At 47.8% G+C, this 23,869-nt stretch overlaps 2 protein-coding genes across 2 annotated transcripts in view; one reads left to right on the top strand and one right to left on the bottom strand.

Moving 5' to 3' along the window:
• LOC115619119 (ubiquitin-associated protein 2-like) overlaps window positions 1-13,984 on the top strand; it is a 127,469-nt gene extending 113,485 nt beyond the window's left edge. Inside the window, exons 23-29 of the mRNA XM_030511161.1 lie at window positions 314-392; window positions 1,052-1,266; window positions 2,466-2,565; window positions 2,649-2,756; window positions 6,442-6,509; window positions 7,291-7,482; window positions 13,831-13,984. Of these exons, the coding sequence (XP_030367021.1) occupies window positions 314-392; window positions 1,052-1,266; window positions 2,466-2,565; window positions 2,649-2,756; window positions 6,442-6,509; window positions 7,291-7,482; window positions 13,831-13,926 (858 nt within the window). The 3' untranslated portion in view covers window positions 13,927-13,984. The remainder of the gene's footprint in view (window positions 1-313; window positions 393-1,051; window positions 1,267-2,465; window positions 2,566-2,648; window positions 2,757-6,441; window positions 6,510-7,290; window positions 7,483-13,830) is intronic.
• Window positions 13,985-19,244: 5,260 nt separating this feature from the next.
• Window positions 19,245-23,869, bottom strand: part of LOC115619118 (ubiquitin-conjugating enzyme E2 R2-like) — a 34,451-nt gene continuing 29,826 nt past the window's right edge. The window contains exons 3-4 of the mRNA XM_030511159.1: window positions 22,975-23,109; window positions 19,245-20,187 (exon numbers count right to left, since the gene is read on the bottom strand). Of these exons, the coding sequence (XP_030367019.1) occupies window positions 19,974-20,187; window positions 22,975-23,109 (349 nt within the window). The 3' untranslated portion in view covers window positions 19,245-19,973. The remainder of the gene's footprint in view (window positions 20,188-22,974; window positions 23,110-23,869) is intronic.

The following is a 23,869-nucleotide window of genomic DNA, read 5'->3' as shown; positions in this document are numbered from 1 at the left end:
CAGTTTTGCTGGAATATGACAGCTCAGAGCTGAGGGTTGGAGGGGGAAGCGTTTAGTTGCTGCCTTTAACTTACTATTAAGAGATTAAGTATTTGTATGTGATATTAAAAATGTCTATAAATTAAGTTTATTTTGAAGTTGAGGATCCAGGTAAATCTTCAGCTCCACTGGAAGCAATAAGGTCAGCTTCTGCTGAAGCTTTCTTTAGTTCTTGCTTTTTAAATTTTCTTATGTGTATAACACGGGGTTCATAAGAGCTGTCGAGCTCTGTTACGGTTTCAACTATCAATAAACAATGTTGTCTCTTTCTAAGGATTACTATGGAATTACATTCCCTGCCCCTGCAACCTTGACGGGCAGAGATGGAAGCCTTGCTAACAACCCATACTCAGGTGAGTGCTATTTAAAGATGAGGATGGTGAGATGTGCTGGTCATCCTGCCGTTGCTGAAAGAGCAGTTGTTTTTCCCTTCTGTAAGCAGTTAAACCCATCAGTCCAAACTAGACAGACAAAAGCAAGCATCTCCCTCTCAACCCTGACACTGATTTTTTTTTTTTTTTTTTTTTTTTTTTTATTTTTTATTTTTTTTTTAAACCTTCATGGGTTTGGTCAGTAATTCATATGTGACTTCTTCTGGGAGTAAGTTGGATAGCCTTTGAGAATAAGTGCAAAATTGTTATGAATATAAACAGCTGTGAACCCAACAACCATTTGCTCTTTGGCTATTTACCATACTTCTGCTTTTAGCATGTTTTATTGCAATGATCTGATAGCAATGAATCTGCTCGACCGTGTGAGATGATAGGTAAGTATTGGTTATCTCTACTTCAACAATGGATTGGCCATGGCACAGAGTTGTGTGCCATGAACAGGCAATGTCCCTGTGGCCGTCAGGAACAGAGACCAGGAGAGTTCTTCCCATGAACAACTGCAGCCTTTGAAGTGTAGGATGTGCTCTGTTCTGTAGCTGTCTACTTGTATTCAGAGGATTTGAATCCTCCACTTTTGGAGCGCCTTTGATAGCTTTTCTGATCAATTTGTTCTTTTGCAGGTGACATAACAAAATTTGGCCGTGGGGATTCTGCCTCCCCTGCTCCTACTACTACACTTGCCCAGCCGCAGCAGAACCAGACACAGACTCACCACACAACTCAGCAGCCCTTCCTCAACCCGACCCTGCCCCCGGGGTACAGCTACACTGGGTTACCTTATTACGCTGGTGTGCCCGGCATACCCAGTGCATTCCAGTATGGGCCAACCATGTTTGTAAGTGTGACATCCTAAGCTGTAACTCTCCTGACCTTGAAAGTTTCCAGGGATGGCGCATCTACCACCTCTCTGGGCAACCTGTTCCAGTGTCTCACCACTCTCATAAAGTTTCTTCCTTATGTCCAATCTAAATCTACCCTCTTTCAGTTTAAAACCCTTGTCCCATGTCCTGTCACTACAGGCCCTGGTAAAAAGTGTGTCTCTTTCTTATAAGCCCTCTTTAAGTCTTAAAAGGCTGCTATAAGGTCTCCCCAGAGCCTTCTCTTCTCTAGGCTGAACAACCCCAATTCAGCCTTTTCTCATAGGAGAGGTGTTCCATCCCTCTGATCATTTTCATGGGCCTCCTCTGGACCTCCTCTAACAGGTCCATGTTTGTCTTGTGCTGGGGGTCCCAGAACTGGATATGGTACTCCAGGTGGGGTCTCATGACAGCAGAGTCATCTTCCCCAGTCTGCAAGGGTTTTCCAAAAATGTGCAAGCATGAGAAAATAGCTGCAGTCTCTTCCCTGAGAAAACAGGAAATTTAAAAGGCCAGAACTCATGGACTCCTGCACAGGTTACTGTAAATAGCAGACAGCTACAGCTCATGGACTCAGTGTTCCTGAAAGCCTGTAGCAGCCTCTGGAGAGTCAGAGGGAGACCCAAAGCTGAGTCAGTGAGCTGAGTGCCTAGGAAGTCCTTTTGAGGATAGAGGAGACCCCGTTAAGTCAGAGAGCAGGGCTGATAGTCTCAGGAGGGAGGATATTATTTGGGAAGAAGTGATGCTCTAGGCAGAAGGGTAAATAAGTCTCTTTTAGGGCCCTGTAGGACTGTGTTTTATGAAACAGCTTCAGACAAGAGTTGGTGCGTCACTTGATTCTGGAGGGAGGGCACTGTGGTTGCTCCTTCTTGGGTTTGTGGGTGAGAATTTGCTGTTTACAGTCAGTATATGAAAGAAATATGCAGCCTGTTCTGAAACATGGTTACATTGCAGAGGTGTGGCTCTGGCAGAAAACTGGAGGCTCGTATAAAGCCACTACAGCAAGTTACTGCTGGAAGCATGAGTGCCATGTCCCATGCTATCCTACTGCTTCCGACTCTGGATTAAATTTCCCACGTGAGGTGGAGGTGCCTTCCCCACTAGATGGCAGAGGGAGCTTGTGTTTTACATGCTGTTCCCCAGTTAACAGGGCCTTTTGTTCCCTTCCTTTGTCCAGGTATCTCCAGCATCTGCAAAACAGCATGGAGTCAACCTGAACACTGCGTCGACATCTTTCCAGCAAGTGAGTGGCTATGGGCAGCACGGCTATGGGGCAGGTATGCTTACCACTGCACTTCTCACATGAACGCCTGCCCAGCTGCTTGCACACTCTAACACCTTGTCTTGTACACACCGGCAGGCTATGAAGACTTAACGCAGGGAACGGCAGCTGGAGATTACAGCAAAGGAGGCTACAGTGGGTCAGCTCAAGCACAAAACAAATCTGCTGGCACTGGACCTGGGAAAGGTAACACATGAGACTTGAGGTTGATTTTGAGTGGGATTTAGTAGGGTCAATTCCCAGTGCTGTGCAGTCAACACAGCAGCCAGATCTAAATAGGGTCACAATCCAAGCTGTGTCTCCATCTTCCGTATACAAAATACTTTTTTTAATGGCCCAAGTGTTCCTTCTAAACCTCACGGCTGAACTTTGTGTAAGGATTTGTGGCCGACGCGCAGCTTTGTCCACAGTTATACATGGGAGAAATGGTGAGCTGTTTCCTCTACCAAACTTTTCCTTACTGAAGAATATAGTGGTCCTGCAGCAGTGCTGTGTTTCTGAAGCCTAAGCAGCTAGATGCTGCTGCTGAAATGGTCCTCTGCCAAATGAAGGCTATATTTTGAGTTTCTTGACAGGTACCTGAGATAGCTGTCTGTTAGGAGTGAGCAGGGCAGTTCACACATCTCTGGGCTGCTGTTTCAGCTGCTGTCTGTACACCCTGTAACTCATCGCATTCTCATGCCTGGAAGTGTTTCCTTTCTGACTGTAAAGGCTGAAGAATTTATACAGCTTACATGAAAGCTTTATTCTGCACATGCTGGTTAGACCTGATGTCGTGGTTTAAGCCGAGCCGGTAACTCAGAACCACACAGTTGCTTGCTCACTCCCCCCCTTCTTCCTCCCCCCACTCCCAGAGGGATGGGGAGGAGAATCGGAAGAATGTAACTCCCACGAGTTGAGATAAGAGCACTCCAGTAACTAAGGTACAATACAAAACCACTACTGCTACCACCAATAATAATAATGATAAGTGAAATAACAAGGGGAGAGAATACAATTGCTCACCACCTGCCGACCGATACCCAGACCAACCTGAGCAGTGATCTGGGCCTTCCGGGTAACTCCCCCCGGTTTATATACTGGGCATGATGTGCCATGGTATGGAATACCCCTTTGGCTAGTTTGGGTTGGGTGTCCTGTCTCTGCTTCCTCCTGGCTTCCCTTCCTCCCTGGCAGAGCATGAGACTGAGAAAGTCCTTGATCGGAGTAAACATTACTTAGCAACAACTAAAACCATCAGTGTTATCAGTGTTGTTCCCAGGCTGAAAGTCAAAAACACAGCACTGCACCAGCTACTAAGAAGGAGTAAAATGACTGCTACAGCTGAACCCAGGACACCTGAGAAGTATATAGAATCATAGGATGGTTAGGGTTGGAAGGGACCTTAAAGCTCATCTAGTTCCAACCCCCTGCCATGGGCAGGGATACTTTCCACTGGACCAGGTTGCTCCAAGCCCCATCCAACCTGGCCTTGAATACTTCCAGGAATGGGGCAGCCACAGCTTCTCTAGGCAACCTGTTCCAGTGCTTCACCACAGTCATAGTAAATTTTTTCCTAACATCCAATCTAAATCTACCCTCTCTCAGTTAAAAACCATTCCCCCTTGTCCTGTCACTACATGGCCTTGTAAAAAGTCCCTCTCCAGATTTCTTGTAGGCCCCTTTTTAGGTACTGTGTCCTGGTTTAGACCCAGCTGGTAACTCAGCACTACACAGCTGCTTGCTCACCCCCACCCCCCTTCCCCCCCCCAGGCAGGATGGGGAGGAGAACTGAAAGAATGTAAATCCCACAGGTTGAGATAAGAACAGTTTAATAACTAAGGTACAATATACTACTACTACTAAGGGAAATAACAAGGGGAGAGAATATAAAACTATGAGGGGAAAGGAAAAAAGAAAAACACTAACCAGCAGCAATGCACAGTACAATTGCTCACCACCTGCTGACCGATACCCAGCCCGACCTGAGCAGCGATCGGTCCCTTCTGGGTAACTCCCCCCCAGTTTATACACTGGGCGTGACGTGCTGTGGTATGGAATACCCCTTTGGCTAGTTTGGGTCAGGTGTCCTGTCTCTGCTCCCTCCCAGCTTCTTGTGCCCCTCCTCACTGGCTGAGCATGAGACTGAAAAGTCCTTGATCAGAGTAAGCATTACTTAGCAACAACTAAAACATTGGTATATCAGCATTGTTCTCAAACTAAAGCCAAAACACAGCACTGCACCAGCTATTAGGAAGAAAAAAACAACTGTTACAGCTGAAACCAGGACAGAACTGGAAGACTGTTATAAGGTCTCCTGGGAGCCTTCTCTTCTCCAGGCTGAACAAGCCCATCTCTCTCAGCCTGTCTCCATAGCAGAGGTGCTCCAGCCCTTGGAGCATCCTCATGGCCTCTTCTGGACTCACTCCAGCAGCTCCACATCCGTCTTGAGTTGTTGCCCCCAAGAGCTGGATGCAGAACTGCAGGGGTGGTCTCACAAGAGCAGAGTAGAGGGGAAGAATCGCTTCCCTCAACCTGCTGGTCATGCTCCTTTTGATGGAGCCCAGCATATGGTTGGCTTTCTGGGCTGTGAGTGCACACTGCTGGCTCATGTTGAGCTTCTTGTCAACCAACACCCCCAAGTCCTTCTCCACAGGACTGCTCTTGGTCCATTCTCCTGGCAGCCTGTAGTTGTGCTTGGGATTGCACTGACTCAGGTGCAGGGCCTTGCACTTGGCCTTGTTGAACTTCATAAGGTTCACATGGGCTCACCTCTTGAGTCTATTAAGGTTCCTCTGGATGGCATCCCTTCCCTCCAGCATGTGGACTGCACCACACAGCTTGGTGTCATCAGCAAACTCGCTGAGGGTGCACTCAATCCCACTGTCTATGTCACCAACAAAGATGTTGAACAGCGCTGGTCCCAATACTGACCCCTGAGGAACACCACTCACCACCAGTCTCCATTTGGACATTGAGCCGTTGACCACAACAATGTATAGTGAATTGCTTAACACTAACTACTTCATACTTGGGCTTAAGCAAATACCAAGCTTTTGCTGTGCATTTGAAATGCTAACTGGACTGTCTTCAGCCAAGAGCTGATCACACTCATCTATGGAGGCGCAATCCGTAAAAGAGCAATGTTAGGAAGGGTACAACCTTAGAACAGTGCACACCCTCCAAGTCTAGGCCTCCAGTTCACTGGCCAAAGGAACCACAGGTTTTATTCTAATCCAAGTGAAATTATTAGAGACAGTCTTTATAAGACACTGAATGTGAGTGGCTGGTTTGAGAGTCACCTCACTGGTAAGTGAATGCTTCTGAGTCTGTTGTGGCACCACCTGGCCCAGGTGGAAGGTAGCCTGAATCAGTGATATTAATTCTCTTGGGGCAGAGAACCATTGCAGACTTCATCTTTCTGCAGGATGTGAAAGGACAAGGGCTCAAATGTGTAGCAGATGCTGAGTCTTATCACTCAGTGCACAACTGGAAGCTCTTGAATGCTGTGGTAGAGCCAAATGTGTCCCTAATCATAGGGGAAAGCTGGCTTTTTGCAAGCTTAAATGAGTGTTGGGTGCTGCCTGGTGAAGTGCATTTGAACCCAAGCAGTAACTGCTGGGTCATGGATGTGGGTGATTTATCCCAGTGGGCTGGTTTCCTGCTTTGCAGTGTGAGGACCTGAGTCCTTTCTTCTGTTCCCATATGAGGTGCTGTGGGTCTGACAGTGCAGACAACCCTGCCAGGCTGACTGCCAGCAGTAGCAGCAGGGTGGGTAGTACAGTGGTTGCAGGCAAAGATGCATCCACCTAGGCTGTGGATGCTTGGAGCAAAGCATATGGATGGTGGTTGACTTTCTCATTGTTGATGGCTTTTTTTGTTTGTTTTCCAGGTGTTTCTGTGACCTCAAGTAACACAGGTGTACCTGATATCAGTGGCTCAGTCTATAACAAGACTCAGGTGAGTAATAGTGGACCCTCCCCTGTGGCCTGAGGCTAGGCCAATGGCTGCCCCTGTGGAGCACTGCTGGTTAGGACCATTCCCAGGTGAGTTGGTTTTAGGGTCAGCAGGCTATGGCATTTCTTACATTGGCTCTGCTGTTGGAGAGGAGTCTCATCCTCTGTCTTGTTGCTTCTGCCATGTCAGTTCCTGATGGCAGCTGCTGGTATAGGTGCAGTGCTCTATGCTGCCCATGCTGCCCCACACGTGCTGTGTCCTGGGTGCAACTGAAGTGTGATGGCATGCAAAAATGGTATCTTGGGCTGCATTAGGCAAAGTACTAATGTTTTTAGTCAAAATAGCCCCCAAAGCAGGTGAATCGGGAGGCTGGGTTGAGCTTTGGCCAGGGGGAGGAAAATCTTATTGCAAATTCTTCTTGTGTTTTTGTTGGGCCTCCCTGGGTAGGTTGAATAATTCCAGGCTGAGCCCATGCAATGTGTGAAGGGCTGATTTCAGGCAGCTGCTGCCATCCCATGTCCTGCTGAGTAAAAGAGGTTGGTGAAAAAAGGAGCACAGTAGCTGTGGAAATAAAAATAAAATATTGGAGGCATTAGTGCAGAAGTATGGGTGAGAACAGAAGCTGAAACTCCTCTGCTGAAGTGCTCACAGGTGTGACTTTGCTTGCTTATGGGGTTGGTGAAAAGTTCAGGTTATGTATGTTTGGGCCACTCTTGTTCTTGTCTGGTCACTGTGGGACTTCTCACACCAGTCTCTGATGCTGTCCCCCTTGCCTCCCATGCAGACATTTGACAAGCAGGGATTCCATGCTGGCACACCGCCTCCTTTCAGCCTGCCCTCTGCTCTCGGATCGACTGGGCCCCTGAACCCTGGTGCTGCCCCAGGTTATGCTCCAGCCCCATTTCTCCATATCCTGCCTGCACATCAGCAGCCTCATTCCCAGATGCTGCATCACCATCTTCAACAAGATGGGCAGGTGAGTTGGCCCATTCCACATCTACAGTGTGCCCAAGGGCAGATTGCTCCCACTCGCATCCCAGCAAGGACTTGGGGGTTTTTGCTAATGTCTGGTTTTTGCTTTGCTCATTGGGAAAGGGCCTTGACAATGATTGCAGACTGTTGACCAGCTTGGGGAGGGAACCTCATGAAGTTCAGCAAGGGGAAGTGCAAAGTCCTGCACCTGGGGAGGAACAACCCCATGCACCAGTATATGCTGGGGCCCAAAGCAGCTTGGTAGAAAAAAGGCCCTGGGCATCCTGGTGGACACCAAGTTGACTATGAGCCAACAATATGCCATTGCTGCAAAGAAAGCCAAAGGGATCCTGGGCTGCATTAGGCAAAGTACTACCAGCAGGTCAAAGAAGGTCATCCTACCCCTCTGCTCAGCACTGGTGAGGCCACACCTGGAGTCATGTGTCCAGTTCTGGGCTCCTCAGTACAAGAGATACATGGATGCATTTGAGAGACAAACAAAGGGCCACAAGGATGATGAAGTGACTGGATCATCTCTCCTATGAGGAAAGGTTGAGAGAGCTGGGACTGCTCAGCTTGCAGAAGAGAAGGCTCAGGGGGATCTTATCAATGTATATAAATACCTGAAGGAAGAGTGTGAAGGGAATGAAGCCAGGTTCTTTTCAGTGGTGCCCAGTGACAGGACCAGATGCAATGGACTATTGTGGTTTAAGCCCAGCCAGCAACTACATGCAGCCACTTCCCCCCACCCCCCTGTGGTGGGATGAGGGAGGAGAATAACCCTGACAATAGGGAACAATGAAGACGGAGAAATAAAAATTCAGGAAACCCAAGTGATGCACAATACAGTTGCTCACCACCTGCCAACTGATACCCAGCCCGACCTAAGCAGCGATTGATCCCTTCCAGGTGACTCTTCCCAGTTTATATACTGGGCATGATGTGCTGTGGTATGGAATACCACTTTGGCTAGTTTGGGTCAGGTGTCCTGTCTCTGCTCCCTCCCGGCTTCCTGTGCCCCTCCTCACTGGCAGAGCATGAGAGACTGAAAAGTCCTTGATCAGGGTAAGCACTACTGAGCAACAACTAAAACATTGGTGTGTTATCATCATTGTTCTCAGACTAAAGCCAAAACACAGCACTGCACTAGCTACTAGGACGAAAAACAGCTATTAAAGCTGAACCCAGGACAGTATCCACCCCTTATTCCATAACATTTATGTCATGCTCAGATGCCACATTTTCTGATATACCATCAACTTTTCTGTCTCTTGAGATACATAAACACATACACCTGTTGTTGAGTTCATTCAGTCCATGACATTGGGCACCATCTGTAGTAACAGTCCTTCAGGGCAGGAGAGATGGTGTGTGGTGTTGGATTGTTGCATGCTGAAGCCAGTTCTTATTTCATCACCACTGCACTCATCCAGATTCATCAAAGTTCATTCTGTGTTAATGTGATGATCGAAAAGGAGTCGGGGTTAGGCCCCCAAGTCCAGAGCGGTGGTGATGGGCGCCATGAGGTGCCCAGTACAGTGATGGGCATCTAGCCACCATAGAAGTGTTAATAACAGGCAACAGCATACAATTAAATTCACTGGCTGTTTTCACCAAAAATTAAATCCCCTTGAGGTACACACCGTACTCTCCCATCTTTCCGCATTACCCACCAAGTGCAGCCAGGTCCTTGAGCAAAAGCAATCCCACAAGTGGGTTTGTCTTTACCTGAAGCAGGAATAACCCAGACTCTCTTCACCAGCAAATTCTTTATGTGCACCACAGGAACTTTATCCCCCTCTACAGTACGTAAAAGTTCTGATCGGGCTGGGCCAGCCCTGTTGGCAGATCCCCTACTGTTGACCAACCAGGTGGCTTTTGGTAAATGTGTATCCCAGTCTTTGAAAGTCCCACCACCCATTGCTCAGTGTAGTTTTTAACAGCCCATTGTACCATTCGATTTTCCCAGAGGCTGGTGCATGGTAGGGGATGTGATATACCCACTCAATGCCATGCTCTTTGGCCCAAGTGTCTATGAGGTTGTTCCGGAAATGAGTCCCATTGTCTGACTCAATTCTTTCTGGGGTGCTGTGTCACCACAAGACTTGTTTCTCAAGGCCCAGGATAGTGTTCCGGGCAGTGGCGTGTGACACAGTGTAGGTTTCCAGCCATCCGGTGGTTGCTTCCACCATGGTAAGCACATGGCGCTTGCCTTGGCAGGTTGGTGGGAGTGTGATATAGTCAATCTGCCAGGCCTCCCCATACTTGTACTTCAGCCATGGTCCTCCATACCAGAGAGGCTTTAACTGTTTGGCTTGCTTAATTGCAGCACGTTTCACGTTCATGAATAACCTGGGCAATAGTGTCCATCGTTAAGTCCACCCCTCTATCACAAGCCCATCTATATGTTGCATCTCTGCCTTGATGGCCTGAGGTGTTATGGGCCCACCGGGCTAAAAATAATTCACCCTTATGTTGCCATTCTAAGTCCATCTGAGCCACTTCAATCTTAGCAGCCTTATCCACTTGCTGGTTGTTCTGGTGTTCCTCAGTGGCCCGCCTCTTGGGTACATGAGCATCTACGTGGCGTACCTTCACCACCAGGTTCTGCACCCAGGCAGCGATTATTTGCCACAGTGCAGCAGCTCAGATGGGTTTACTTCTGCGTTGCCAGTTGCTCTGCTTCCATTGCTGCAACCACCCCCACAGGGCATTTGCCACCATCCATGAGTCAGTATAGAGATAAAGTACTGGCCATTTTTCTCGTTCAGCAATGTCCAAGGCCAGCTGGATGGCTTTCACCTCTGCAAACTGACTCTATTCACCCTCTCCTTCAGCAGTTTCTGCAACTTGTAGGGGACTCCATGTAGCTGCCTTCCATCTCTGATGCTTTCCCACAATATGGCAGGACCCATCAGTAAACAAGTAAACGCTTAACACTTTCTGACAGTTTATTGTACAGTGGGTCCTCTGAAGGAGCTCGACCCCCTTCATAAGCTGCCAGTATCTCTTTTTTCAGTTGAAGTTTAGCCGGCCCTGGATCCTCTGTATCCCTGACTCCAAAAGCCGAGGGGTTGACCTTGTGTCTCCCCTGGAGCTTTCTGCCAGAGGCTTCAGGTAGGACCATTCTCCGCGGTTGCGGTGTAAAGCACATTTTTCACATCTTGCCGAGTCCAAACTGGTCCAAGGGCTACTGCATGAACTATTTCTCGTTTAATTTGTTCAAAGGCTTGTTGTTGCTCAGGGCCCCATTTGAAATCATTCTTCTTCCGGGTCACGTGATAGAGAGGGCTTACAATCAGACTGTAATTTGGGATGTGCATTCTCCAGAACCCCACAACACCTAAGCAAGCTTGTGTTTCTTTCTTGTTAGTTGGTGGAGACATTGCTGTTATCTTGTTGATCACATCTGTGGGGATCTGGCGACGTCCATCTTGCCATTTTATTCCCCAAAATTGAATCTCCTGTGCAGGTCCCTTGACCTTACTCCATTTTATGGCAAAACCAGCCTTCAGAAGGATTTGGATTTTCCTCCTTTTCTCAAAAAGTTCTTCCGCTGTATCGCCCCACACAATAATGTCATCAATGTATTGCAGGTGTTCTGGAGCTTGCCTCTGTTCCAGTGCAGTCTGGATCAATCCATGGCAGATGGTAGGGCTGTGTTTCCACCCATTCCTGAGGCAGTCGGTTCCAAGTGTGCTGGACACCCCTCCAAGTAAAAGCAAACTGTGGCCTGCACTCTGCTGCCAAAGGACTTGAGAAAGGTACAGCAGCACTCAATGGTGGTGTGACTTCATTCAGGCCGTGATAGGCTACTGTTAGTCTCCACTCTTCATTAGACTTTCACACTGGCCATGTGGGGCTATGAAAGGGTGAGTGGGTCCTGCTGATCACTCCTTGGCTCTCCAGTCTACAGATCAGCTTATGGATGGGAATCAGGGAGTCTCGGTTGGTGCGATATTGCCACTGGTGCACTGTTGTGGTCGCAATTGGCACTTGTTCTTTGACCTTCAACAACTTCACAATAGAAGGATCCTCTGAGAGACCAGGCAAGGTGGACAGCTGCTTAATTTCCTCTGTTTCCAAGGCAGCTATACCAAAAGCCCATCTATACCCTTTTGGGTCTTTGAAGTACCCTCTCCTGAGATAGTCTATGCCAAGGATGCATGGAGCCTCTGGATCAGTCACAATGGGGTGCTTTTTGCCACTCCTTCCCATTCAGGCTGATTTCAGCCTCCAGTACAGTCAACTCTTGGGATCCTCCTGTCAATCCAGAAATACAAATGGGTTCTACCCCTTGATAGCTTGATGGCATTAGGGTACACTGTGCACTGGTGTCTACTAGAGCCTTATATTCCTGTGGCTTTTACATGCCAGGCCATCTGATCCACACTTGTTTTTCCTTGCAATTCACGTACCTGTGCGTCTAGGATTGAGGTAGGTTTTCCATCCCACTTCTTCTCCATGATTCTGCATATGATGTGCTCATCTGGATGACGGCTGATATCTTTTTGCATATTCCACAGATCAGTCAAGGATAAGGATTAAGATGTTACCTCTGGTTCTGCCTGCTCTTCCTGTTCTGATGATGGTCCTGGTTCTTCCTCCTTCACTGAACTAGTTGTTTTTTATTTCCATTTCCTCTTGCATATAGGGACAACTGATACCGACACGGGTTGGTTCTCTGGTTCAATTATATCACTCATCACCGGGGGCTGAGTGGTCATTCTTGTTGAGGTTTGAGTAGTTGCAGTACTGGTCACAGGAATTGAAAGAGCTGCAGTGCTTGTCCCCAAAGTTTCAATAGCCACCATACTTGCTGCTGGGGTTTGAGTGGCTGCAGTGCTTTTTATGGGGATAAAAATTACTGCGGTGCCTGTTGCTGGAGTTTGAGTAGCTGTGGTACTGGTCATAAGAGTTTGAGTAGCTACAGTGCTTGTTGCAGAGTTTGAAGTGGCTCCAATGCTTGTTGCTGGGGTTTGAGTAGCTCTAGTGCTTGCTTCTGGGATTTGAGTAGTTATAGTGTGTGTCGCTGGGGTTGAAGTAGCTGCAATCCTTGTTGCCTGAGTTTGAGTAGCAACAGTGCCTGTCACTGGAGTCCGAGCCCCTCTCCTTCGAGCCGCAGTGCTTCTCACAGGGGTTGTATTCGCCACATGTAGCTGTTTAACCCTAAGCAAGATCTGAACCATATACAACAACATGCTAGTTCCTAGCAAAAGAACCAGGCTGGTTTCAAGGGTATTCAAAGGATATTCAACATCTTTAAAATTCTACTACTTGAGATACTACTGTAATTATCCTGGAGGAGGAGGAAGATATCGGAAGGAAGGAAAGCGGGCAGGCTGGCTGTAGGAAGATGTTCCTGTTACATGTTGGCTCTCTGAGGAGAAAAGCCAAAGGCATAATTATCACTAGTTCCCACCAAATAGCTCCTGAGTGACAAAGGTGATGACAATACCGAGTACACATACCAAATTAGTCTCATGATCAGTGATTCTGTCATATCGTAACCTAGCAATACAAAGTACAACAACATGATAGCAGACTGGAACACAGAAATTTCCCTCTGAACATCAGGAAACACTTTTTGACTGTGATGGTGACCAAGCACTGGTACAGCTTGCCTAGGAGGTTGTGGATTCTCCATCCTTGGAGCTGTCAGGACATGGTCCTGGGCAACTGGCTCTAGGCTTGAGCAGAGGGATTGGACTAGATGACCTCTAGAGGTCCCTACCAGCCTCCGCCAGCCTGTGATTCTGTGAAGAGGCCATCCTCATGTGCAGTGTGGAGATATGGGCTTTGAGGTCTGAAGCAGAGGCAGGTGCTGCTGTCCCCTGGCTGCAGCAGAAAGGCAGGACGTGAGCACTTGTACTGTAATTCCGGGGGTAAAAAATCAAGCATCCCCTTACAGGTTACGTCAGCTCTGATTTGGTTTCACCAGCCCATGCATTTCCTTTCCTCACTATAAATGTTCCCTGAAAAAACAGTGTTCTGCCTTAGAGTCCAGAAATAGGAAATTACTTCTCTCTCAGAATATGCATGTTACATCCTTGGCTGGTACACTGCCTCCATTCACCTTGAGAGAGCTCCTCAGTCCTGCTTCTCTCCCTCCTTGTGCTTGAACCTGTCTTGGGTGGGGGGGCAGTGGGATGGTGTGTCCCTGCATTCCTGCTTGGTGTCTCTGTGGCTGTTTGTCCTACATTGCAAGATGCAGAGATATTGCAGAGCAGAAATTGATGTGTTTTGAGGGGGCATCGCTGTGTCAGGTCTGTCCCTGGGGGTGGTAGCTCTTCCTGGGAGCCCTGGTGCTATAGCAGCTGATGTCCATGTCTCCTTCCTTTCCAATTTCTAGGGTGGATCTGGCCAACGTAACCAACCCAGCACCATGCAGCAAAAGTCTCAGGCTACCAAAACTACCTATGGCACTTCTCCATACTGGACAAACTAAATCCAAAACTGTGGAGGAGGGAGAGAATGGAAGGAGAGGAGGGGGAAAAAAGAAAAAAAGAGAGAGAAAATGAAAAAAAGCTGAAGCCCATTCCTGGAATTATTAGGAGAAGTAGTAACTGCTCAGCCAAATGCCTGTGTGGGGAGAACTGCAGCCAGCCAGCCAGCCAGCCAGCCAGCCAGCCGGCGATCCATCCATCCATCCATCCATCCATCCTTCCTCTGAGTTGCTGTTGTATGTAATATATTTATGTATGTATTTGTAAATGTAATAGAGCCTGTTTTCTTTTCTTTGTAGGAAAACTAATTATTAATTTTCCTTCTGTACCAGAGCATCCTTCCTTGTTTTTGCTTTTAAGCTTTATAACTGTCAAAGACAAACTGTTATTTTTTGGGGGTGGTGTTTTTTTTTTTTTGAGCTGGAGCCTATTTATTTAATGCAGTTCTAAATTCAGGCAAATAAGGAGGCCTACTGCCCCCCCCCAAAAAAAAAAAAAAAATCGAGATGTGTCCTGTTAGTTTGGTTTCTGCCCCCAGCCCCCAGTCTAGCTGTTACTTTAAAGAGAGAGGGGAAAAAAAGGGAAGGGAAAAAAAAAAAGTTTAAAAAAAGTTAAAAAAAGTTTTGTGGGCCTTCCCCTTTCTTTTGTCTCCTCCCTCCTGCTGTGGAAGATGAAGTCTTGTGGGCAGTTTGCTCACTGTAACCCTGAGCTGTAGCCTCACCTTGTTGAAAAATTGAAAAATAAAGAAAAAAAAAGGAAAGACTTTTCCTGTTTGGTTGGTTGGGGTTGGTTTGTTGGTTGGTTGGCTTCTCTAGCAAGAGATTTCAGATGGCTCAGTGGATCCTGGAACCTCCTTTGCATCATTAGAGGCAAAAACTATGTAGCAGTTTCTTAAATAAAAGCATAAGCTGTGTCTTATGCCTTTCTTTGCCCTGAGTCATATTGCCCAGGAAGGCCAGAGCTACTGGATGGACACTTCACCTGTCCATCCCCACTTTTTTTTAAAACAAGACCCTGGAGGCAACTCCTGGTCTTGCAGTGAATGGTTTTGGAGTTTCATTTTGTTTTAGCCCTTCCTCCACCTAATAAAGATTGAAGCATATCACTGGTGTTTGTCTGCATTTTCAAAGGCTTCAGGAGCCCAGCCTGTCCATTTCCACCTGCCTGGAGAATAAGAGCAGCAGCTGGGTCTGCAGGGGATGCCGAATACTGGCAAAGGTGAGTGCACCTCAGTGCTGAGAGCTCAGAGGCACCTGCAGCAGGGATTGGATCCTGGTCATAAGCATCATATCTCTGGCATTGTGCTCTGAGTCCCTGTGGAGCAGCTGGGATAGGCAAGGAGGCAGCACAGCTGCAGCACTACTCTCTCTTGCTTTGTCCATGGTCTCTACCAGGAGTAAGGTCAGTGGTGAAGGCTCCTGAGGGATGGCTGCTGCCCTAGGCCCATCCTCCTGAACATCCTTGCCTCTCACAGCAGAGGGGGGTAGGTAAATGTGAAGCCATGTTGTATCCATGCAGCAGGTGAGGGTCTTCTTTGCACTTCCTAATTCTGTGGGATGCACTTGTCTTGGAAGAAGTCAGTGTGTCACTTAGCATTCCCCCTCCCCTCTGAGCAGCACAACATGAACTGCGCTGGCCTTCCTCTGCTCTAGCTCAAGTTTTGATAATGGCCAAACCACCAGCTGCTGTCCCACTGCCACCAGCTTTAGGGAATGAATGTCAAGGAGGCCAAAATGCTTCTGCAGGCTCAAGACTGAGAGCTTGTAGAAGGGTTGCACCAACAGCTGAGACTAAGCAACAGCCCCTAATTTACCTGTGGTCAGAGCTGCCATTTGAAAAACACCCCACCCCAAAAAGCCATCTTCAGACACTTAATTTTTTTGTTTATAGAACTCCGCTGCTGCCCCACAGGTGTAGGTCAGTCCTTGCTTGTCTGTTAGGGTCCAGAAGCTGTTGGAATTGGCAAAAGGTAACAGATGAAAGTTGGTGCTAGTGCACAGCAGCCCCTTAAGTAGCTGCAAGGGAGATGACGTCCTCATAAAGACGTCAGCCAGTGCTTCATTGCTGGCCCCAGCTGCACAATTTCCAGCCTCAGCAGATGCTGTGGGTACAAAAGGGCAACATTTCCACACATGGAGGTGATGGGCTGTATTGCCCTCCAGCATCCTCCTTTTTTCCCCCAGCGCAAGACAGCAAAGGCAACTCCAGCACCTTCCCCCCTTGCTCTGGGGCCCTGACTGCAGTCAGCCACAGGCAGTCTCTCCTCCTCTCCAGGCAAGATGAAACAGGATATTTTCCCTTTTCCCTACACTGTTGGTTCCAGCAGGGCTCTTCTGCAGCCATTTCCTCATTAATCCCCTGTTCCACCAGTGATGGCAGAGCCAAGGTTGCTCAGCTGCACTCAGCCATCAAGGAAAGGGGGGAAAAAAAACCCCAAAACAACCCAAACATAACCAACTTGCACATGTGGCAGCCAGGTTTACCCAGTGCAGGGCAGGCTTGAGAGCTTGTCCTGGCTTTGGTACCACACCTGGATTAAGAAGCTACTGGCAGCTCTGGGCAGCCTGGTGCTGTAGGAGCCAAGCAGGAGATGATAGATATAAGCAAGCCTGATCCAATCAGGCGGCCCAGGCAGCACCATCTCTCTCCATCCCATTCCTCAATATAGATACTCATCTAGGAATGCATCTCTGAAATGCCGTCACCATTCTTCAAGCGCAACTGTGAAGCTAAAGCACTCAGGCCACAACCACATTTGACTCAGCAGTTGCTGCCCTGCAATCAATTTCAAGTGCAGCAAGTGCAACTCCTGTACACGTGTCCTGCTAGTTTTAGCTTGACCGCAGCAGCAAGGCACTGCAAAAGCAAACTTCTCCACTTGCATGTGCTTCCTCTGCTGTGCTTCTGCCCTGCCAGGGAACCAGCCACCAGCAGCACCCCAGCCCCATGGCAGCAGCAGCAGCTTTACCCCAAGTCCTGCATCACTGCTGCAGTCATGACACCATGAACCATCTTCTCCTTGCTCTCCCCTTTGCTGACTTAGGAAGACTAGATATAACAACAAAGCCCATGGCCTTTTGCCTGTTCAGGCATGTAGCTGTTAACCGGAAGCTTTATTTTCCAATAACCTTATAGATATTTATGTATAGGTATTGCTACTGGAGCAGCAATGAACTTGTGAAGAGCTGTTATTCAAAGCTTTAAATAACCCATGCAAATAAACCAGCTCAATTAACAGTGAAGTAACAGTCCAGGAACATCTTAATTTCACATTTTTATTAGTAGACAGATGTGCAAAAAAGACAAAAGATAACTACTGAAGGGGAAGACAACACAAAAAACTGCATCAGTTAATCCTTTCTGGTAAGGTATACTAAAAAAACCCCAAAACAACCCATCTGGGCTTTCAGCTAAGAAAAACTACTAAGAAATCTAGCGTATGCTGCTGGCTTCGGAATAGGTGGAAACTGCATTTGAAGGGGAATACAGATCAGGTAAACATTTTTCCACAAGTTCTTAAATAGCCTTAAACCCCTTGTATTTCAGTAAACAACAAAAAACCAGCAGGTCAACAAGCAATGACACTGCACAGGACAGTGGGGAAGACAAATTACTCTGGTTAATGGAGGAGCTCACAAAATAGGTTGTCTTAAAAAAAAAGGGTAACAGAAGAGTCATGATAATGCATCTTACAACACCAAGCTTGAAAATACAAGTTACTGGTGAGTATTCAGTGAGGATAGTGAAAAACACAAGGGCAAGCCTGGAAGATGCAGTATCATTTCAAACCAAGTCATCAGCACAGCCAGCATTGCCATACTCTGCTCCTTCACTCCCCAAATCTGGAGGTTGGCCTCTCTGCCCCAATGTGGCCCTGAGACCAGTCCTGCAGTCAGGTGTGCCGGGGCCCATTTGCAAACACTGACATTGCCCCAATGCCAGCTCCAGAATGCACCAGGGGCTGAGTCAGTGCTTGCTGGAAGGACAAACTGAATCAGCCCATGGGGGACACTTCAGGAGGGGGTCCAGCTGCCTCCCTAGGTAACATGCAAACAGGAGGGTGGACCATCACAGGGAGCACTACGGTGCATCTACAGCTCAGGTAGCCTTTACTCTGCAGGAGGTAGAGGGATGCACCACCAACACACCCTGGAGCATAGGAGCAGGGGCTGTCCCTGCAGCAGCAAATCCCAGTCAAGCAAAATTCTGAAAACACATCTGCCTTGCTCACTTCTGAACCCCACCAGCCTTTCTCCCTGCCTCTCCCTCCATGCAGCACACTTTGTTCTGTGATCAGCTGTATCCTAGGTAAGGAGCAGGACAAGAGCGAGCAAGTGCAAAGTTTACTCCCACAAAGCACCCCTTGAGGGTCCACAGCTGGTGACATACCAATGAAAACCCTGAGATATACAAAGGGGAAGCATAAACAAATACCCAAGCCTGCAGCTCTTATCAGGGTAACTGCCTCTGTACCTGTAGGAATGGAGGCTCTTGCCCAAGCAGGGCCAGCATCTCAGATCTGCTCCTGGAGGTGCCAGGGCTCAGTGCAGGAGGGCAGGGCTGGCTGCTGGTCAAGAGATCATGCAAAAGATGAATTCAAGCCACTGCACCACAGCCAAATGAGAGCACACTGCAACAGGGTGAGGGTGTTGAGGGACTGAGGAAGAGGGTTCTGCAGACATAAGCATGCAGGATCCCCACCGCCCACAAGGGAGGGCCCTAAACTCTGCCAAGGGCTCCCCAAAACATGCAGGAGACTGAGCTTGGTGCACCAGATGAAGCATGCTGCTAAATAGCCTGTCAAACCTTGCCACTCTTACAGCCTGAAAGCAGTGCAGTCTCCTCACCTGTGGTGCTGCACACACACTCACCCATGCCCCAGCCAGCCAGGCAGGGGAGAGCCCAGCATACATCCATACTCTCTGCCCCAGCAGCCACAGCCTGGCCACCCCAGGTAGGCACCAAAGGCAGCTTTGACTTCTGCCAACCCTGCAGAGCTATAGCAGGACTGCATTTACCAACATGTGGCCTACATAACCAACAGAAAGAAGGCTCAGGCCAGCACTGGACTTGAGCTGCAGGAAGCAAGGGCTGCTAGTAAGCACTGGGGCAGGAGGCTATCAGTCTCTCCCACTGCCAAAAAACAAGTTTGGGATGAATGCTGGCCCACTGGGCAGCAGGATGCACTTCTGTTTTCCTCCCTCGGGAGAGGGACAGCTGGCAGCAGATCTCAGCAGCATGGCTAAACTGAGCTTTTCCAATCCCAACCTAGTCTAAATAAATAAATAAATAGATAAATAAATAGCAATCCAGGGCTCAATTGTACAGACGTGAAGTGTTAAGTGTTTATTTTAGGGTTCATATCACAAACCTTTTTCAGAGACAAAGCTGATGATTGTGCCCTCTGGGGCTCCAGGGGCCAGCTAGTTCGTAACTTAAGCAGGCTGAAAAGGAATACTGTACCTTTCAGTGACATCCCATTAAGCTCAACACACAGTAGCTTTATACTCTCCACCCCCCTACCTTATAAAGAAAAAGCCACCATGACAAGGCTAAATGAATGTACATATGCTATTATTGTAAATGGAGCAGCTAAACCATGGCAGTTTGTTTGCTTTGTATGGATTTTAGTTCCCAGTAAATGCAGCACTTGAGCTCCTGAAAACCAATGGGTTTGTTCCAGCTTTAAATACATTAAACATCTCAATGCAAGACTGTATTTAATTCAAGAATCTAAACACAAGCAAACCTGTTTCGCTGTAAGCATTTCATAGAGAAGTGAAAAAGGGAGTTTCTTTTTAAAAAAGAAATCATAATACAGTGATGAAAGGGTTAGGAATGCAAGAATTCAAACATTCTGTAGAGGGTTTTAAGGGTCCATAAAAAAAAGAAGCAAACATCCATACAACAGGAGACAGGGTTTTTTTTGACACACCACCCCCCCCCCCTCCCCCCCCCCCCATCTTTTTTTGCTGGACTGCTGCTAGGTTACCGCTGCTCCCTTCTGGCCTGAGTTGTCAGGGCAGTACAGGGGCATAGAGGGAGCAGGTCACGACTCCTCATTGCCAGAATCATCGTCATCATAACAGTCGGCATCCTCCTCCTCCTCGTCGTCAATGTCGTCATCATACAAGTCGTCATAAAGCAAATCTGAACTGTTGTCATTGGAAGGCACTTTAGTTTTGATGCAGTACTCTGCCAGTGTAGTGGGGACCTTCACACCATCCTTTTCTGCCTCAACTTTAGTAGCCAAAACCTGTTTCCTGCAGGGAGGAGGGCACAGCAACGTGAGCAGAGCCATGTGCTGGCAGCATGGCTCAACTCCCCACCTCCCAGCCAGCCCCAGCCCTCCTGGCACCTCAGTCAGGAGAGCTGATGTTTGGCTGAAGCACTACAAGCAGCATTAGAAACAGATTTAGTTGCCACAGCCCCAGGCTTAGGAGCACTCCAAGGGTGTTTGCAGCACACACGCTCTCAGCAACATATGAAATTAGTTATTCTACAGGACTCCACATTAGTGACCTGCTAGAGCTCAGAGCAAATTTCATTACATTTGTTACAGAAGGGATAGTCAGGGATTTCCTAAGGTGACTTATTGAGGTAGGCTCAGAGATACTATCCACAGCCACCCTCTACCACTGATTACACCAACATGCTCAAGACTGCAATTCCCACAAGAATTTGGCAGCTCTGAGCTCCCACTGGAGGGTAAGAGCAGCACATGGCTGCACCCTAGGATGTAGTCATAACCCCAGCACTGCCTGGGGATAGTAGGAAACAAGTGTTTCCCATTGTCCCAGGAGATGGTCTGGCTGCTGCCTCCTGGCAGCACTCAGGCTGTGAATTGTTGCTGGCCTGTGCTGCCTCCCAGCAGGGTGAAGAGCAGATGACAGCTTGTCCCTTCACCTCCACCCACCTGCTCATCAGTCTGCCACACTATTTATGGTGTACATCCAGCTCCACTGAAGCAAATGAAGCTGGAGGGGACTAAGATAACCTCCCACCAAGGCTATTTGCACAGCTCAGGCCAGTGACTGACTGCCCTGCATAGCTTCAACCAGAGGTATATCCTGCATGCCCAGTGTGGGAAAATCACTTGGGGGGGGGGGGGGAATTAGAGAAAACTGGGGTCTAACAGAAGTTGTAGTATTACAGAAACCTTTTTAGGGTGAAATACAGTTGCCCCTTTCAGGACGGTTGGTATGCACAGAATCTACTCCACCATGATTCCCTGGGCAACACAACCTGCCATCTTAGAGGAGCAATGGAGGGTGGAGCGGAGTGGAGACACTACAGCCAGGCTCTGTTGTACTCCTTGCAGGACTGGGAACTTGATGGTACCATACAGCTGATAAGCCACATAGCATGTCAAATGGAAAATATGTCTCTTGCTGAGCCAGCAGCTGTGGTGAAATCACTTTCCTTAGGTGAACCTTGCTCATTATAGTCTCATTATAATACTAACAAACAAACACACGCCTTCATCCCAAAGTTACCCCCTCCAAGGTACAACCACCCCTCACCAAGCATGTGCTTTATACTTTATATTTTTAAATGAGAAGTGAGAGAATTTTACACCAATCAATAATAAAAGAATGTATGACTGGAGTCATTCAAGCTCTACCTGAGAGTAAAGAAAAGCATAAAAGTGAATGAGAGAGGGGAGGAGATAGGGAAGACTCCATCGTAACTTCTGGGATCAGTCGACGGGCTGAACCTGTCTTCTCCCCCATAGGGATGCCTATTGGGTAAGAACTTTATCTTATGCATGCTAAATGACTAACTCATGCTAGTCGTTATTAGTGATTATAGTCTGGTTGTGTATCACTTCAAGCTTGTTTTTGCAGATAGTCCCTACCACTGGCAATCTCTGAACCTTAGCCTGTCACAAACTTGTATTTTGTATAATAAAAGACTTCAGCTGAAGTTCATTTTGTGTAAGTCTCCAGAGACTTGAATATTTGAAATAAGGGATTTGACTTGTTGATGCTGTTGGTGCAGGTCCCTGAACAGGTTAGGTTAATCACCCTCCAATTCGGTGGGCTGTCCAGTATGGTCCCCATAATGGGACGCAGACGGGCTGGTCGGGCACAAAGGTCTCATCTTTTGTGGGACACTGGCAGGCTGGTCAAATATAAAGGGTTTGAGGAACCCCCCCTTGTAATGTGACAGTATTGGCTTGCAGGACAAATTTGGACAAGAAGTTGTAAGCACTACACAATCCTTTAGACATAAACCGTTGACCAAGTCTGAGACTAGGATTGGATCCAGCTGCACCCAGCCCCTCTACTATCTGAGGATCAGCTGGAAAGCAAGGGTGTCCTTTCTGAACCTCATGACTCAATGGCAGGGTCTCCCTAACACATCTTGTCCACTGGCCTAAGGCGACCACCCGTTCTGCGACACCCAGCTAGTGGAGTCAATGCAGATGTGGTCTTGCCCCAGGCAAGCACAACAGCAGTCCCACTGCAATATGGGCTGCCCATATGCCACTCCACAGCAACCCTGGCTCAAGTTTACATGATCTCCCTACAGCACCTGATGAACCACGAACTTCTCAAAGTACAGTCAAGACTGAACAGTGCTTCTAACTAATTAAACCCAGCTTTGCAAGCGCTTGCCAAATCCTGCTGAAATTCCTTCAAATTGGAGGGACAAGATTCATGAGTGCATTAAGCACAAAATTAGTAGGATGCAGTCAGTGTGAGTCATATCCCAAGCAATGCAAGCAGCACTCAGAGGCAAGTGGGGACTTCAAATTGTTCTTTTTTAGACTGATCTGGCATGATGCTCTGCAAAACCTATTGGCTTCCAGTAAATCCCAGTTGAAGACAGATCAGCCCAGTCCTCCTGCTCCAGAAGTTTGCAACACTTGTGTGCTGAAAATACTAAAAGGACCAGAAGCATAGACTTGGAATAAGACTGTAAAATTAATTTTGAAAGGAGCAACCACAGCAAGAAGCTGGTTTCAGCAAATTCTGCAAGTAACCTGTTTCATAGGATTCAAAACAGGAGGCCAGTAGTACAGCATCACACATGACAAAGCTTACCTTATGATTTCAGCATATTCTTTGTCTTTTCCTTTACTGTCCCTCCATTTCCTGAACATGACTGATGCATCCACATTGGCAGGAGAGAATGTGTTGGGCTCATTAAGCAAAGAGATCACACTCAGTAAGATAGTCCTGAAAAAAGTAACCACAACAGCAGTCAGAGCTAATGCATTCACAGATTCTGGATGCCAACTTCTTTAGGTGATGCATCAGAAACTTGTTTAAAGTAAAAACTTAAATTAAGGATAATTAAGGATAGCTAAGGATAATAGTTGATGTGAGAGCAGATATTTATGAACTTCAGATCCTGGCCATCAGTGTAGGGAAGGTGACACAATACAAACCTCAAAGACCTGATCTGACAATAGACTATCATGTCTGTGCATGTGCTTGTGATAGGGCAGTAGCAGGCAAAGCTTGCATTAGACCAGAATTCAGCTTGTCCACACCACCCATGAATAGTGCAGGGTTGGAAACCTGCTTGGTCAGCATGTTCCTCATGACATTTGGCCTCCCAGCAGAAAGCGAGGCTCTTTGCCTACCCCACATAGGCTTTGGGTCATAGTAGTCCTCCCATTGGATGAGGCTGCACTGCCTTCCCTGCCCCACGGCATGTTAAGGGATTGGAGCTGTGGCCAGGTCTCTCCTCAGCCTGTGTGCCGCTAAAGCTGCTGTAGCAGCACTCAAGCACAGCAAGGGGAAGACAGTGCAGATGTTTTTCAGTACCCAGGCAAGCTGCCAAGGGCCCAGCAGGATTCAGCTGCTGGTACTCAAAAACAGCCAGCATGAGCCAGTCACATAACCCCTGGCAGCCAGCCAGCCTTCCTGGATGTCTAGCTGCAGCAAAGCTGCTAGCTACCCTGCTCTCCTGGCATTTACCAGAGGCAAACAC

This window comes from Strigops habroptila, chromosome W, assembly GCF_004027225.2.
Source record: "Strigops habroptila isolate Jane chromosome W, bStrHab1.2.pri, whole genome shotgun sequence".
NCBI classification, from domain to species: Eukaryota; Metazoa; Chordata; class Aves; order Psittaciformes; family Psittacidae; genus Strigops; species Strigops habroptila.
This window is presented reverse-complemented; position numbering and strand designations above follow the sequence as displayed.